General features: G+C 49.8%; 9 protein-coding genes and 1 non-coding gene across 10 annotated transcripts; 4 read left to right on the top strand and 6 right to left on the bottom strand.

Moving 5' to 3' along the window:
- Positions 1-154: 154 nt before the first annotated feature.
- On the bottom strand, positions 155-2,113 carry PLB3 (lysophospholipase; the record flags this gene model as incomplete). Its single annotated transcript, XM_002552637.1, has 1 exon — positions 155-2,113. One exon carries the CDS (start codon positions 2,111-2,113, stop codon positions 155-157), a length of 1,959 nt encoding a protein of 652 aa, XP_002552683.1.
- Positions 2,114-2,878: 765 nt separating this feature from the next.
- HTZ1 (histone H2AZ) lies at positions 2,879-3,283 on the top strand (the record flags this gene model as incomplete). Its single annotated transcript, XM_002552636.1, has 1 exon — positions 2,879-3,283. One exon carries the CDS (start codon positions 2,879-2,881, stop codon positions 3,281-3,283), a length of 405 nt encoding a protein of 134 aa, XP_002552682.1.
- Positions 3,284-3,481: 198 nt separating this feature from the next.
- KLTH0C10626g (OPA3 family protein) lies at positions 3,482-3,901 on the bottom strand (the record flags this gene model as incomplete). The annotated part of the gene is made up of 1 exon (XM_002552635.1): positions 3,482-3,901. The coding sequence occupies one exon, from the start codon at positions 3,899-3,901 to the stop codon at positions 3,482-3,484; it is 420 nt and encodes a 139-aa protein (XP_002552681.1).
- A 231-nt stretch (positions 3,902-4,132) lies between these two features.
- On the top strand, positions 4,133-5,680 carry HRD1 (E3 ubiquitin-protein ligase HRD1; the record flags this gene model as incomplete). The annotated part of the gene is made up of 1 exon (XM_002552634.1): positions 4,133-5,680. The coding sequence occupies one exon, from the start codon at positions 4,133-4,135 to the stop codon at positions 5,678-5,680; it is 1,548 nt and encodes a 515-aa protein (XP_002552680.1).
- A 109-nt stretch (positions 5,681-5,789) lies between these two features.
- RRN11 (Rrn11p) lies at positions 5,790-7,235 on the bottom strand (the record flags this gene model as incomplete). The annotated part of the gene is made up of 1 exon (XM_002552633.1): positions 5,790-7,235. The coding sequence occupies one exon, from the start codon at positions 7,233-7,235 to the stop codon at positions 5,790-5,792; it is 1,446 nt and encodes a 481-aa protein (XP_002552679.1).
- A 634-nt stretch (positions 7,236-7,869) lies between these two features.
- AMF1 (Amf1p) lies at positions 7,870-9,417 on the bottom strand (the record flags this gene model as incomplete). Its single annotated transcript, XM_002552632.1, has 1 exon — positions 7,870-9,417. One exon carries the CDS (start codon positions 9,415-9,417, stop codon positions 7,870-7,872), a length of 1,548 nt encoding a protein of 515 aa, XP_002552678.1.
- A 771-nt stretch (positions 9,418-10,188) lies between these two features.
- KLTH0C10538g (quinone oxidoreductase family protein) lies at positions 10,189-11,010 on the top strand (the record flags this gene model as incomplete). The annotated part of the gene is made up of 1 exon (XM_002552631.1): positions 10,189-11,010. One exon carries the CDS (start codon positions 10,189-10,191, stop codon positions 11,008-11,010), a length of 822 nt encoding a protein of 273 aa, XP_002552677.1.
- Positions 11,011-11,856: 846 nt separating this feature from the next.
- On the bottom strand, positions 11,857-13,542 carry RDR1 (Rdr1p; the record flags this gene model as incomplete). Its single annotated transcript, XM_002552630.1, has 1 exon — positions 11,857-13,542. One exon carries the CDS (start codon positions 13,540-13,542, stop codon positions 11,857-11,859), a length of 1,686 nt encoding a protein of 561 aa, XP_002552676.1.
- A 194-nt stretch (positions 13,543-13,736) lies between these two features.
- KLTH0C10494g (KLTH0C10494p) lies at positions 13,737-13,994 on the bottom strand (the record flags this gene model as incomplete). Its single annotated transcript, XM_002552629.1, has 1 exon — positions 13,737-13,994. One exon carries the CDS (start codon positions 13,992-13,994, stop codon positions 13,737-13,739), a length of 258 nt encoding a protein of 85 aa, XP_002552675.1.
- Positions 13,995-14,499: 505 nt separating this feature from the next.
- Positions 14,500-14,609, top strand: KLTH0C10472r. Its single transcript has 2 exons — positions 14,500-14,535; positions 14,574-14,609. It is a non-coding gene; the product is annotated as a tRNA-Pro (tRNA).
- The last annotated feature ends 165 nt before the right edge of the window (positions 14,610-14,774 follow it).

Raw genomic sequence — 14,774 nt, 5'->3', positions numbered from 1 at the left:
GAATGAGTTGAGGGCCGCTACTTAACTTTGTTGCAAATAATGATTTTGGAAGTTAGAGCTACTTTCGATAAACATAACTAAAGAACTTTTATGCTTCGCAGCCAAGGCTGGCATTACTATGTATTTATCATATGGGACTGCTGCTTTTGCTTACTTACATGAGACCAATGGCCATGCCCAGCAAGCTTGCGAAGGCAACGTACCATTTAAGAGAGTTAGAAGAGGGCAAGGAAGCAGCAGCGTTTTTCTTACTAGTAGAGGTCCCTGAGGATGAGGCTGCCGCTGTAGAAGAAGCTGCATCGGCAGATGCCGAGTCGGTAATGAAGGAAATCGATCCACTGTAGTTCTCTATAGTGCTAACTTTAGCGGTCTTGTTGGAGATTTTCCCATTCCAGCAGTAGTCCTGGAAACACTTTGCGCACTCCTGGGGGAGCGTCATGTTTTGAGACTCCTGCTTCCGCCTTAGGACTGCGCAAGCAACACAGCCCCTGAAAGAAGAGTCGTCAGTAAGGTTGTTCCTAGTGACAGCCTCAAAGCCGTTCTGGAACATCTTCATACGTTGGCTGGAACTGTAGGACATCTTGAAGGTACTCGTGTTTGAATTGTAGGACTGCCTGTTGTTTGGCATGTAGACAATGAGGGGTGGGGTGTAGGAGAGACCAGTGGTGTTAGAGGCGTCACACCCAAAGAAAACAGGCTTCTGGTTGAGACCCTCGTTGATGAAGGTGTCAAAGTCGGGGACGTAGGGGAACGCAATGTCCTTGCCCTGTGCGCCGAATTGACGCTCGTAGGTAGAAATCAGCGACAAGCCAGCGGGCCAGTACTCGTCTGTGTCGGCACTGTTGTCGAGCGCGAAAATAACGTCCACGTCTCTCTCCTTCTGGATGAGAGGAACGAAGGGGATGTTTTCACCATCCTCACCACCGTCAACCAAGAACAAGTTTTCTGAGTTGACAATGCCCTTGGTGTAGTTGCTTTCGACAAACTCGGTTTCCCTGAAAGGGTTGGGGTTGTAGATAGCAATGTCATCGTAGTCCTCGGAAAGGTCTTTCAGGAAATCGCCGATAATGCCCTTCAAGAAGGAGCTCACACTGGTGGTGTTCAGCTGCAGCAGGAACTGGTTGAACAGGGTCGAGGAAGTGCCAATGACAAAGCCGGTGTTGTCAAAGCCCGCGACACACTGGCCCTTGGTCACAGGGGTGCCGTTCCTGGCGTTGGTACCCAGGTACTTGACGTCCGTGAACGCGTTCAGCGAAGGGTCCCAGGAGCCCATCTCGAACGGATTGAACTCGAATAGCGTGGAGTTCAGGTCGACGATCTGCGTGCCCGGATACCGCCCGTCAGCCACACTGATGGGGAAGGGCATCTCACCGTTCTTGAAGACGTCTGCGTCGCGCAGCGTGGACCACGTGTAGCCGTCCCCGCCCTTGGAGAGCGTGGGGAAGAAGTTGTACGCGAGGGCGCGGCCCCAAACGTCAGCCAGCGAGGTGTTGAAGCCCGCGTCCTGCTTGGCCTCCACGGCATCGGAAATCTGGTCCCAGCGCGAGGCGCTGCTCAGGATGTTGATCCCGCCCGGGTTGACGATGGAGTTGCTGATGTCCCACAGCTCGTCGTCCTTGCCGCGCGTGTCGATCACGTGCTGCACAGACGTCCAGTTGTTCCATGCCAGAGACCCAACAAGCCAGTTGCCGCCCGAGAGCCCGGCCAAGTACGTGGCGCCCTGGAGCAGCCCGCCTAGCCCGTGTTCCGTGGACCCGTTGGTTCTGTTGTCGAACGCGGAAATCATGCCCGCGCCGCTGAGCATGGCGCGGTACCCGCCGCCCGAGAACGCCATCGCAACGCGCGGAATCTTGTCCGCGCTCCACAGGCTGTCGACGAGCGACGAGTTGGAGAAGTTGGCGGTCGCGCCGTCGAGGAACTCGCGCAGCGCCTGTTTTGTGTACGCGTCACGCTTCTCGAGCCAGGCGGTCTCGTTGGGCGAGAGCCCGGACGCCTCTCGCACGAGCGAGATGTCGTCCGCGCAGGAGACGTTGCCAGGAGCGTACGAGTCCGTGGGCGACCACGCCTGCACCGCGCGTAGCGCAAGTAAAAAGAGGGGCACTAGCCAGAGCATCCAGGACTAGCGATGTGTGCCGGAGGAGGAGAGGAAGAAGTCTCGGAAAGAAGTACCGGAGAAGAAGAGCGGGCGTGCTGGTGCGTCACGTGCCTTTGTGGATATGTCACGTGAACTACTGCTGTACTCGTGCTGTACTCACTGAACTTGTACTCGCGCCGGACTTACTTACGCTGCTTATGCTGCTTGCATCCACCTCGAAGCCGCGCTTCCCTCGCAGTCCATGCGTTTCTTATATCCCATGCCCGAGGTAGCATGCGCCGAAGGGCCGCACCGCGCCTGTGCCGGCGGCTGTGAGTCGGCGCAGTGACTTGCTACCGGCATGAAAGGCACTGCTCAGAGAGTGCCGCGGAACGGAAGCATGGCGCAGGGCGCAGGGCGCTGGCGGAACGGAAAATCAGTGGGCTGATACACGTGACTATGACGCGGACCCTGAGCAGAACGGCGCCTCGATCACGTGAACACGGACGTCGGGAGTGACACAAGAGTGAATCACACTATACGACAGATATTGATCGTCACATACGTACATCGCGAGACACGGGATGTTACCGGACCACGTGATGGCATGGAAGGGTTACCCGCCCTCACACGTGACCAACGCCTGAATTATCACTAATAAACAGCGGCCACCGCTGCCATCGACAACAACAACACCAAACTTCCCCCCAGCTCCACCACCCCCGCGAGTACCAAGCCCCGCGCCCCGCAACCACAAGTTCACGCGCCCCGCACCCCCCACTCATCTCGTACCCCCCTCTAGCAATGTCAGGCAAAGTTCACGGCGGCAAGGGCAAGTCTGGTGCCAAGACCGGCTCCAACATGCGCGCCACCACGCACTCCGCGCGTGCCGGGCTGCAGTTCCCGGTGGGAAGAATCAAGCGGTACCTCAAGCGCAACGCCGCCGGCAGGACGCGTGTAGGGTCCAAGTCCGCGATATATCTGACCGCGGTGCTGGAGTACCTCACCGCCGAGGTGCTCGAGCTGGCCGGAAACGCGGCCAAGGACCTGAAGGTCAAGCGTATCACGCCGCGCCACCTGCAGCTGGCCATCCGCGGTGACGACGAGCTCGACACGCTGGTCCGGGCCACCATCGCGTCAGGCGGTGTGCTGCCCCACATCAACAAGGCGCTGCTGCTGAAGGTCGAGCGCAAGGGCACCAAGAACTGACGCGCCCGCGCCTCTCGTGTACCATATAGCCCCCCGTATTTTATTCCCCCGCGCGCGCCCCTGGTGCGCCCCTGGTGCGCCCTCTGTACTATGGAATGTATAATTTTTGGATACCTACTTTCTATTTACAGGCTGAAAGTGACGGCATCCAGCCATTTATCGAGCGCTTTCTTGCGCTGGGTGCACGCGTGCAGCCCGTCACTTGCCCGCCGCGCGCTCTTTCGCGTCAAGTTTCTCTCGCAGGCTTTCGATCTCGCTCTGCAGGAAGCTAATGTCGTTCGCGACTTGTTCTCGACGGTTCAGCTCCTTGGTCCTTTGGCGCAGCGTCTCCCACACAACGACACTCCCGGTGACTCCAAACACGAACGCCTCACTCAGCCACGTCGCGCCGTTCTCCACTGCGCGGGCGTCATTGAGGGGGCGAATCTTAATCTCCCGGTTCCCAGGTGTCATTCTGGTCCTGAGCCTTGCGTCCACCCGGTGCATCTTCTGCGCTAACCCCACGCAGACCTTCTTGAATGTATCGTGTTGTTTTGCTTGCGCTTTAAGTACGTTTGCCACCGGCCTGGTCACTTGCCGGATAAGCAGAGTGCCCAGTTTCAATGCAAGCCCGCTCATTTCGACTGGCCACTGCGGTCAGAACTTCCGTTTTGGAGGTGTATGCTGTTTTGATCTTACTGGGACGTGATTATGCCTTCACATGATTAAACTAGTAATATTTAATTATAAGCTTTCTCCCTTGACCGAAGGCTCACGTCAGAACACCAGTCAAAAGCTAGCGTGCGAAAACTCCATTTAGCGCCCAAAAGCGTGCACTAGACTTGCTTTGAATCCTAAGATTAGTTAAAGATGGCGCTGCGGGTTCAGAGGCGTCAATTTGTAGGGTACACCGTGTTCACCTACACAGCCGCGGCCTGGTCTGTACTCGACTGCTTACAACCGAGCTTATCATTCCTGGATGCGTGCTTGAAGCTCTGCGAGGGCCTCAACCTGGTTGTCTTGTGCAACTTCGCCATTGTCAATAGTATCTTGCTGTGGAAGGGCCTGACGCGGTTGCTGTTCGGGGAGCTGCGACTGCTGGAATACGAGCACATCTTCGAAAGACTGTCCTTTACGATAGTAAACTGTTTCTTCATGTCTTCAGCCTTTCCAGAGTACCAGTTCCTGACTGTTATGATACTTTTCGCTCTGCTCACATTTATCCGGGTGTTTCACTGGGTGCTCAAAGACCGCCTAGAGTACGTGTTTCAGCACACCGACGAGCGCACCAATATCGCTCGCCTATTGTGTTCCCGGTTTTTCCTCAATGTCATTATATTCGCCGTTGTGGACTACCAGATGGTCAGATTTTGCCTGCGCAACTCGCTAACAAACAAGCATGATCCGTCCCCAAGCGCGCCTGTGTACATTTTGTTCTGCGTCGATTTCTCAATGTTACTGGTTGATGTGGCTGAGGTGGCTATGAAGAGCGTGATAAACTTGATTGAGCTGATTCAGTGCAAACGAGCATTTGAGCGTGATGGAGATGATTTTGTTGGTCTCGACGGCAAGTTCATGTATGAGAAGCTAGTTCAGCTTGTGTGCCAAGTGCTTAAATTGGGACTCCGCGTCGCGTCACTGGCACCTTTCAGCATGCCTCTTATGATTGCCAAAGACATTATATGGGACGGAATTGCCCTCTTTCACACGGGCAAGTCTGTTTGGCGCACTTGGAAAAGCAACCGCCAGATTGACGAAAAGCTACCAGATGTTACTGAAGCACAGCTAAATGCCTCCGAAGATAAGATGTGCATTGTTTGTATGGAAGATATGTTGCCTCCAAGCGAGGCAACGAGCGCTAAGCACAAACCTAAGAAGTTGCCTTGCAACCACTGCCTTCATCTTGGCTGCTTGAAAAGCTGGATGGAAAGATCCCAGACGTGTCCTATATGCCGTGTTTCAGTCTTCGATAGCAAAGGCAACGTCGCGCTGCCCAATCAAAACGCTGCACAGCAACCAATTTCAGAAGATGCAAGTGTTGCACAACAGCCGTTATCAGCGGCAAATGAGTCTAACTCGACGAGCCTGGCATCTACCCATACTGGAAGTTTGGGGGCTGTGTCATCGAGCAATCCAAACTTTCCAACCTGGTACACATTTCCAGTCACTCTTTCTGATAATGATGGCGCAGTTGACTTTAAAGTGAGAGACATCAATGGGGTCGAGATCAACGCTAAGCTGATTATTAAAAAGCGCCCTGGTTTTGATGTTCCGAAAGAACAAGACCAAGAGTCACAAAGAGTGGTCATAAATGACCCACCTGCTACTCAATATCAAGACATTGAAAGACTAAAAAGGAGGATTTCCGAGCTTGAGAATAAGGTGGACGAATTAACGAAAAAGGCAAGGACTGAATGAATTCAAAAAGTATCTTTCGGAATTATAGTATGTGTTAAATAGAAGTTGAATGAATTTTACCGGTATGTTACACTAAGTTCTAATTATACAAAGATGCTAATGTTTTTAATTAAGTGCTGCTGTCGGAATCAAACCCGAAATGGACCTGTTCTGCAGACCCAAAGAAGTTTTCTTCCTCGTCTATCATTGGTGACATCCCAGGGCCGAGGACATTCTGGGTGTCAAGATTTTCCGGACTATTGTCCAGTTCAAAGCCGCTTCCTAGATCGCTGGCGGTCGACTCCCCACTATTTTGATAAAGCCTCTTCTCAAAACATGCCAGTTGCTCCTCGATAATACGCCGCGGGAAGCTAAATTCTTCTTTTTTCGCCTCACATGTTCTAATGCACATATGCGCGTTCGTGATGTGCTGAGTGACTTGATTTCGAGAGATGTCTCTTTCAAGTTCTGAAGTTCTCAGTTTTGTGCTGATGAAACGCTGCGATAGTTGATCTGCACTTACTAAGTGGCAGACCGCGAAAATAAACCAAACCTCAGGGTCTTCCATATAAGGCGGTATCAACACCATTTCTGAAAGCCTTTCCAAAAGGTGAGATAGCTTGCGATTCGAAGCGTCTTCTGCTGAAGGGTGTTCAGTTCCATCGGGACAGGACGCAAATAAAAGTTCCCAAAGCCATGCCACGACGAACTTGGCGGCATGTGTTTTGGAGCCGCATCTGAATACTGGATCCATTAAAAAGTTCATCGTTTGATTGAAATTGCTTCTTGAGGAAAATATGCCGCTGAGCCAGCCTAAAAATTCTTCGCTGGTACCAAGGCCTTTATCATTGGATGCCAATTCACGCAAGATCCTTGCGCCTGGTCCCCAGACGCTTCTTATGTCAATACCTGGCAATCTGATCAAGAGAGAAAAACAGCGATATGCTGTGTCCCATTTACCCTTCATGATGTTGGTGTGTAATAGTTCATTAAGTTGTGCGATGTGGACAAGGTGATGGGATTCTGGCGTCTCTGCGACAGTCTCGTAACCATCTTTCATAGCCTGGAAGTGGAAGTTTGCATTCTTAGATATATGTGCCATCCCTGCCGACACACGCTTTTGCGCGTGCTTTTCAATTTGTTTGCAGGTGTCGTACGAGAGCGTTGCTGTGTTCATGGGGACCGCTTTTTGCCTATCAGTGTTCCAAACTTCGAACGTTTCTTGTGGTTTCTCGTGCCTAGTAAAGAACTCTTTTTCACTGTCCGCTTGATCAGCCTCGTGGCTACCTTCTTCGGCTTCCATATCCGAGAGCTCTGTGTCGGTCTCCGCATGCCCTAGCACGCTGAGCAGTCGCCTTTTCCGTCTTCTGCGCCGCGAGGTAGCATCTGCTGAATTATGGTCACCATCGCTTGCCTCTTCTGCCGCAGAGTTTTCAGGCGTCGGAAGGGTAGAGTTTGCGTTGGCAAAGCTTTGAACTTTGCGGTACTCTTGGTATAGTGTGTTAATGTACTGGTATCGAAGCTTTCTGACTGTTCGTACTCGTTTGGTGTTTCGCACTAAGGGCAGTTCAAACATCTGTGTCTTCAAAGAGTACGCATCAGTTGATGCATAAGACCTAGTATCGTGGTGTAAATACTCTGTTTTTTCGTCTTTTTGCTTGCTTCTCTGCTCGAGATGAGGGCGATGACTTGCTTATTGCACAAAATTTTTTGACTACGTAAAATAAACTCATGGAATTAGACAGGGGAAATAACTGAAGAGGTCTGGGAATGGTGCAGAGCTCGAGAGCATTGAGATGCCTGGGACATCATCAGTTACTATAAGGCCCATTTCCGATGTTATGAAATGGCTTCTACCTTTGTGCTGATTATTTTGCTTCCCATATACTATAAAATCATAATGCGTCGCAAGACGTAGCCTTTGGGCTCTTGGCCTAAAAAGCTGAAACGAGGTTGTCAGTCGCTGTTTCCAACGCCATTTGAAACATGAAATTCTATCATTATTATAATTATGAAAGTGTGTTCAGAGATAGAACATGCTCAGTTGAATGCAATGCTATGTTCAAAACAAAATACAAGGTCTCACCGGATCGGCTGTCCGAGCACTACCATGACATTGACCAAACAGCGCGACACACTTCGTGAATTGCCTGTCGGAATCTCACGGACTGGCGAGATTCTCTGCCTAAAGCTTGCCATCTGTCAGAACATTAAGCGAAAGGCTTCTCAGAAGGCATTTTCTTCGACTTTTTGAAAGTATGGTATTCGTACATGAAGGCAATAAGAATGCCGAAACCACTTAGGCCGATACCCATATACCAAGCACCACGATATCCCTTTAGTAAGTTGGCACCTCCGTTGTTGACCCGGCCTTCAACAGTACCTGCGAGACCCAATCCAATAGAAATCGAGTAATTCACCACCACGTTGACTAGTGAAGCTGCGAGGCCTTGGTGTTCATGAGGCATCGAGTCGCTCAACATTATTGTCGCCGCTGGAAAGGACATATCCATTCCCCAAGGCATCACAATGATCGAAACAAAAGCTTGTGCCCAATAGACCTGTTTCACAGGCGCAGTAGCGATCAATATCCCCCCAACCGTGAAAGCCGTCATTGCAAAAAGCATAACGAGACTGGCCCGCACTCGGGTTATCACAAAACCGGTCGTCAGAGCTGCACACAAGCCGCTAATAGCCACCGGCGCAAACTGCGCACTCGTCAAGAGGGGGCTGTGTCCTCTCAGCTCTTCTAAGAAAAGCCAGAAATAGTATATCCAGATCCCGAAGCTCGACCAGCCCGCGCCCACGCACCCGAGCACAAATGCGGCGTCGCTGCTCAGCGCAGAGAGGGGAAGGAGGGGGTGAGGGGCACGCGATTCAATAAAGGCAAACACACATAAGAAAACGGCGCTGACAATTAAGAGTGAGTATGTGTATGGTGTTTGCCATCCCACGACAGGGCCTTGGTTCCATGCGAAATTGAGCAGCACAAGCCCGATAACACCCGTAACAGAACCGGGGATATCAAGACGTTGGTAGGTGCTTACGGAAGTATCGAGCTCTGGCAAAGGCATGCGCGGGATGACTAGAATACCAGCAACTGCCAAAAAGAAACACACAATACCCATTGCCCAATACGCCCAAGGCCACCAAGTTAGCTGACCGAAAATGGATGAGAACACAGCGCCGAGGACAAAGCCTGCGGGCGCGGTCGCACCAAACAAGCTAAGGATCATAGCCTTTCTCCTTCCAGGCACATATGTACGACCAAGGATGGCGATGGCGTTGGGAAGCAAAAGTGCTGGCCCAATGCCTTGGAAGGCGCGGCAGCAGTCGAAGAAAATTTGATTGGAGTAAACGCTGAAGCCAGCCAGCAATGACCACAGCGCGTACCAGAAAAAGCCTATGATGAAAAACTTCTTGTGTCCATAAACGTCTCCAAGTCTCCCCGCGATCAATATGAACGTACCTACTGTCAAGGAATATGCAGCAGCAAACCAGCTGAGCTGCCCGGGATTACGAGTGCCAAAACTGTCACCAATTATATGCAGAGGCGCTATCGACTGGCCCAGTCCTGCCTGTGTCATCAGCTGAGCGCCGCATATAACCCCCACGAAAGCAGCCTCGCCCAAAAGAGACTCCGGCTTTTGGATGCCATTGTGATGCGGCTGCGACAATTCTTGACCTTGGTCATGTGTGGATTCTCTGGTCAGGCCATCGTCCTTCTTTTGATTCTCTTCCTTGTCCGTAAACGACATTACAATTGGTGGTTTCGGGTGGTATAACAAGGAGAAAACACTCGCCGCCTGTGCTCCACCCCTATTATGTGTTATAAGGTTCTTGAACCACTATTTGTACTTTGAGGGTTTCAATCCTTTTCTCAAGATTGTCTTTTTTTTAAACGTATAGCACCAATAAAGATTTGATAATTTTATCGGGAAATTGTGACGCGCTAGAAAAGTACGCGTGCGGAAAGCTTCGTTTATTAATTTAAGTGAGGGTTCAGGTGGTATCAGCTGAGCGTCGCCACAGCGATGCACAACATGAATGCGGAGCCTACCGTAGAGCGCGGCTGGGCCTCAGCTTAGTAAGGGCCAAGCCAAATTCATAATCCGCACACACTGCACTACGGGCAATAAACAATACTCCCGCAGATCCCGCAGTAGCCGCATGTTCCGCAATAACCGCAATAACCGCAATAGCCGCAACAACCGCAGTAGCCGCAGCAGCCGCAACAGCCGCACAGTACACCCCGGCCAACTACTAGTGGCCTCGAAAGCTAGGCCAGCACCAGGTCTTTAAGGTGGAAAGCTTAGTAGCGACGGCAATGCGACCTGAGGTGAGATCGTGCTCGGTTTTGTGATAGTTCGCGACTTCGACGAATATATGGCAATGGAAGCTCTGCAGCTCTCGCGTACCCATGAAGGTAAGTCCCGGTCCTATCGCTTGTGACCGTAGAAGTACCAACTCCTGGTCCGGGGGAACTTCTTGTTAAGATTAAGGCCTCTGCGATCCATCCTAGTGACTTGATGAACGCCCGCGGCGGCTTCCCATACACCGTTTTTCCTCGTATTCCTGGCCGCGATTTTGCTGGCACTGTTGTAGCTGGGCCACGAAGCGGCGAAGAAGTTTTTGGAACTAGTGGCTACACTCACGCCTTCACTACCAACGGATTCCACGCCGAGTACTGTGTTGTTTCTGAAGACGCAGTCGCACTGAAGCCCAAAAACGTGACTTTCGCTCAGGCTGCCTGTCTTGGTGTGCCTTTGACTACTGCGTCTCTAGCACTGCAACGGGCAGCTGTGGAGCCATCTGATTGCGTTTCGGTTATTGGTGCCTCCGGTTCTGTCGGTTCATATGTAGTCCAACTGGCTCAAAGTATGGGATGTCGAGTGCTGAGAGCGGCGCGCCAAAGTCCAACCGATGTGTGCATTGCAGAGGATGAAGAGTTTAGTGCATTGACGTCTCTCACGCAGGGTCGTGGCGTTGACGTAGTAATTGATACAGTTGGAATGCCGGCTTTAATGAAAGCTGCAGCTGAGAAGCTTGCGCATGGGGGGAGGATGGCGGTTATTTCAGCGCGTTATGGGGCAGAGCTGGCCATTCACTTGAAGGACTTCTACAGAAACGAAAAATCTCTCGTTGGTTGTAATACTTTGTCGCACAGTGCTCCGAAGCTGGCTAAAGAACTGGCGGCAATGTCACAGGCCTTAGAAAAGGGCGATATAACACCGGAAGATGAAAAAGTTTGGACAAAATTCAGCCTAGGGCAGGCCGCTGAAGCTTACAGAAAGTCTGAAGAAGGATCCGGCAAATATGTCCTCGTAATGGAAGAGCATTGTAAAGTGTGACTTACGCATCGCTCACGCGCCTCACATTGTTTTCTGTTAGGTGGCGATATTTGAAATTTCGATTTTATAGGCACATTTAAACCATCCAAAGTAGACCGCGGAAGCACTTTTCTTCTGTGATATAGTTTAGAAGTGTAAGAAATGGCCGCTTATCTGTTGAAAAAGATATGCCATTTGCAGGAAGAGCCAAAGCCTTTGCACTGATTGGTCCCAAAAGGGACCCTGTTCGAACCTTAAAGTGAAGGAATGGACCTCGCCTTGGGCATATAAGGTTTTCCAACATACATGATCATAGTTTCAATATAACAACATTGCTGCCTCAATGTTGAACTTTTGTTAGGAGACTAACATGGCTCTTTGAAGTACTCGTGCCAAAATTTGAACTTAATTGGTATCAAAAAAGAAAGGGCCCATGGGCCCTGAGTTGCTCAAGGCTAGAGCTACAACTGCCAATGAAGTCAGAAGTTATGCTCCAGCGGATTGTGGTCACTGAATCAACGGAGATTTCGTGTTTGGAGTACTCTCAACCAAAACGGTCGCGTAGCACGCTCAAGGCCGTATTGGTGTCGCGCTAGCAGAACATTGAGATTATTGATCAAATTTTGCTGCGCGTCATCTCTCTGCTTGCTCCATCGAACCTGCCAAGAATGAAATAAGCCAATGCGCATTTTAAATTTTACAAAACCATGACTCGAATTGTGTACGACCTCACTTGAGCCATGTCATCCAGGAGTTTTGAAGTGTATCTATAACATCTTTGGAGTTTCAAGCTGTCCCTGCAGGTGAACAAACAGCTTAGTCCGAACTTAAAAGCCTTAGCCGCGATTCGACTTTTTTCGGCAATATTCAAAAAGAAGAGAAGTCTTGTTGCATGAGATGTAATGCATGAGATGGATCGAGTAGCACGTCCCAATCAATCTCAGCTGTGAAAGGAGCTTCCGAGGCAGTTCCTGCCTGATCAGCGGCTTCCAGATCCGTAAGCTCTTGCCTCTTTTTTTTAATTGAATCTTGAAGAAGTAGCTTGATTGTATTCTGTGCCTCAATAGCCATATGCGTGTTCAAGTTCGATACAATGCGGTCGAAAATATTCTTGGCTTTGGCGACATTTGCAAGGCTTTCAGAGGTGTTGATTGCAAGAAGAACGCATATGTATTGAAACGGGGCACTCAGGACATTCCACCATGGTAATTTCCGCTCCACAAGGTCATATGCCGCAGAAAGTGCGTGGTTGCAGACCGTAGTAAGTTGAAAGACGACTTCGCTGTCCAAAGTATAATTAAAGAGACGGAGGCGTCGGTAAAAAGAGTTGCACAAGTCAGCTTTCACTAAAGATAGGAAATTGTGTTCGTCTGGCGTCTCATACACAAGCGTTAAAGCTTGTAGTAAATCTGCTACTCGAGTTTCTTTACTTGCCTCCGTATTTGCCGGTGGAATAATAAGTGCTAGGTCGACTAATTGAGCTGTGTAATTACCATCTGACTTAGTAGGAAGCTTACAGCTGATGCCACCTAAAGACGCGCTCGAACGTCCATAATCATATGACAGAATAGAATTAATGGACCAAGCACACCAAAAAAGGCGCCTTGCCCGTTCAGTTATCTTTTTCGTCCTTGGCGGCAGAGCCTTGTCGTTTGCAGTTAACTCAACGTTCTCAACCTCATGGTGCAAAGCAGAGGCTTCTGCAAGGTGGATTGTCACACAACTGGCCAGCCATGCTGCGTGAGGCCGGGTTGTGGCTCTTAAATAAAGTGTTCTCAAAACCCAAGCAGAAACCTGCTCTGCTGAAGGAAGGCGGCTAAACGTCGGGTCCTCTAGAACGTTTTTAGCATACTGGACAATTTCCAGTTCTCGAGGATGCCCGGGTCGCCCCGAGAACAGAGATCCAAGGGCAATTATACCTCCAACAACTGCACCAAACGCTGAAACCTTACAGCCATCATTCCAATAACTTTCGACACTTTTTTTAAAGTGCTCCGGATCTACCACATCGAACACAGGATGGATAGCGGAAAAGTAAATCTGCGTAAAGTGAAAGGTTTCCTCCTTGGTAATAAGATCATGCAACGCACAATGTGTGTTGGATTTCTCTTCGGATCTGAGGCCGCAATTCCACGCAAAAGAATGCAAGTGGGGAGGATTTGCTGATTGGAGCTCAATACCAAGACTGCGAGCAAACGCAACCGCTGAACTGAGCCCCATATATCTGGATTTCGCGGCGTCGAAAACTCCCTGGTCTGCAGCGCACTGAGTAGAATTTAGCAGGATTTTAGTGCGGATACTTGGCGGCTTTGCGACCATTCTGGTTCTTGGAGGGCTTATCGAACGGGTGCTATCAGGAATTTCAGGAATCAAAGGCGCGGGAAGGGTGGCAGGGTCGCCCTGTTCATCGTAATGACACTTGTATGCATAAGAAACACACATACCGCATGGGTTAGCGCCATCACACCTCCTCTTACGTTGTCGACATGGTACACATGCTTTTCGCGCCCGCTGACGCTTCTTGTGTGGAACAGATGGAATGCCAGTTGACATTTCACTACATTTAGGAATATCAAAGGCTGTGTTTACGGATCACAACGACCAAAAAATTCACTTTGCAACACGTTATGTTAGCGCCGAACACGATAAAAGCAGCACATCCCGTTATTAAAAGTTTAACTTACCAAGAGTTCACATGCTCGTCATACCTCGTGGAAGCTTCTGGCCACACTTTCAAAATTGTGCCGTTAGGCTACCGTAGAATTCTTGAAAATTTGGACGAAAGCATATCTTGTTCTATATACCCTATTTAAGTGCAACTCGTCAATGGATCTTAAGATGGCTCTCATTGACTGCTCCCAATCGGCAAGAACAACCTGTGGGACTTCGTAGGCGCCGCTGAGAGTAGAGACACGTGTGTATACGAGTTCAATCATTGCTGTAGTAAGCACTTTCTCACTATTTAAAGGTTGCGCCAACAGAAAGTACACTGTTCCTTCTACCATATTCCCACCAAGCGAGTGCAAACACCAACTCGCAGTAATTTACTGCTAGCGAGCTCATTAATTCTTCTTGAGACCTTGCAATGACAGGTTCAAGAGCTTGATTGCCCCGTAGCCAGGCTTTGCCATTTTTGCACGATTTTTTAGTCACCGCTCGCGAGAAGGCGCCACGTCCCTGAGGATGTTTTCGTTTGATAGACATTCAAGTTGAAGATATAGATTGTTTTGTTTACAATGCTTAACGCAAATCACTACAAAAAGTCGAGGCCCAAAGGAATGAGGCAGTTTCTCTGGCTCGTTTTGATTCCAAATTCAAAAATACGGATTGAGCCTCAGCATTGACTCCATACTCAAGACTAAGAAGTAGACTACCGGTATCTACAGCAGTCTCGAAATAACATTTCATCAAAGTTAGCCGCCAAAATTCAGCCAATTTTAAAAAAGACAATGTTGATTAAAGGTGTAGAATAAAGTCTGTTTGTTTGCTCTTTAGTTCAAATAATTAGAAGGGCGTGTGGTCTAGTGGTATGATTCTCGCTTTGGGCGAAATTTAAGTTACACTTGAATTACAAATCACAAACATGCGAGAGGCCCTGGGTTCAATTCCCAGCTCGCCCCTAATTTTTTGTTTTTGACCCCCGAAAATGTCAGATAAAGTAGTAGTGACAAGCAAGATGCAATTTTCATCGTGTGTACGATGCGGCTGTAGCATATTTATCGCAACGACAGAGCGAACAGACAGTTCGGCGCCAAGCCCTGTAGTAAATTCTTGGCAGGTTGAAT

This window comes from Lachancea thermotolerans (genome assembly GCF_000142805.1).
Source record: "Lachancea thermotolerans CBS 6340 chromosome C complete sequence".
NCBI classification, from domain to species: Eukaryota; Fungi; Ascomycota; class Saccharomycetes; order Saccharomycetales; family Saccharomycetaceae; genus Lachancea; species Lachancea thermotolerans.
This window is presented reverse-complemented; position numbering and strand designations above follow the sequence as displayed.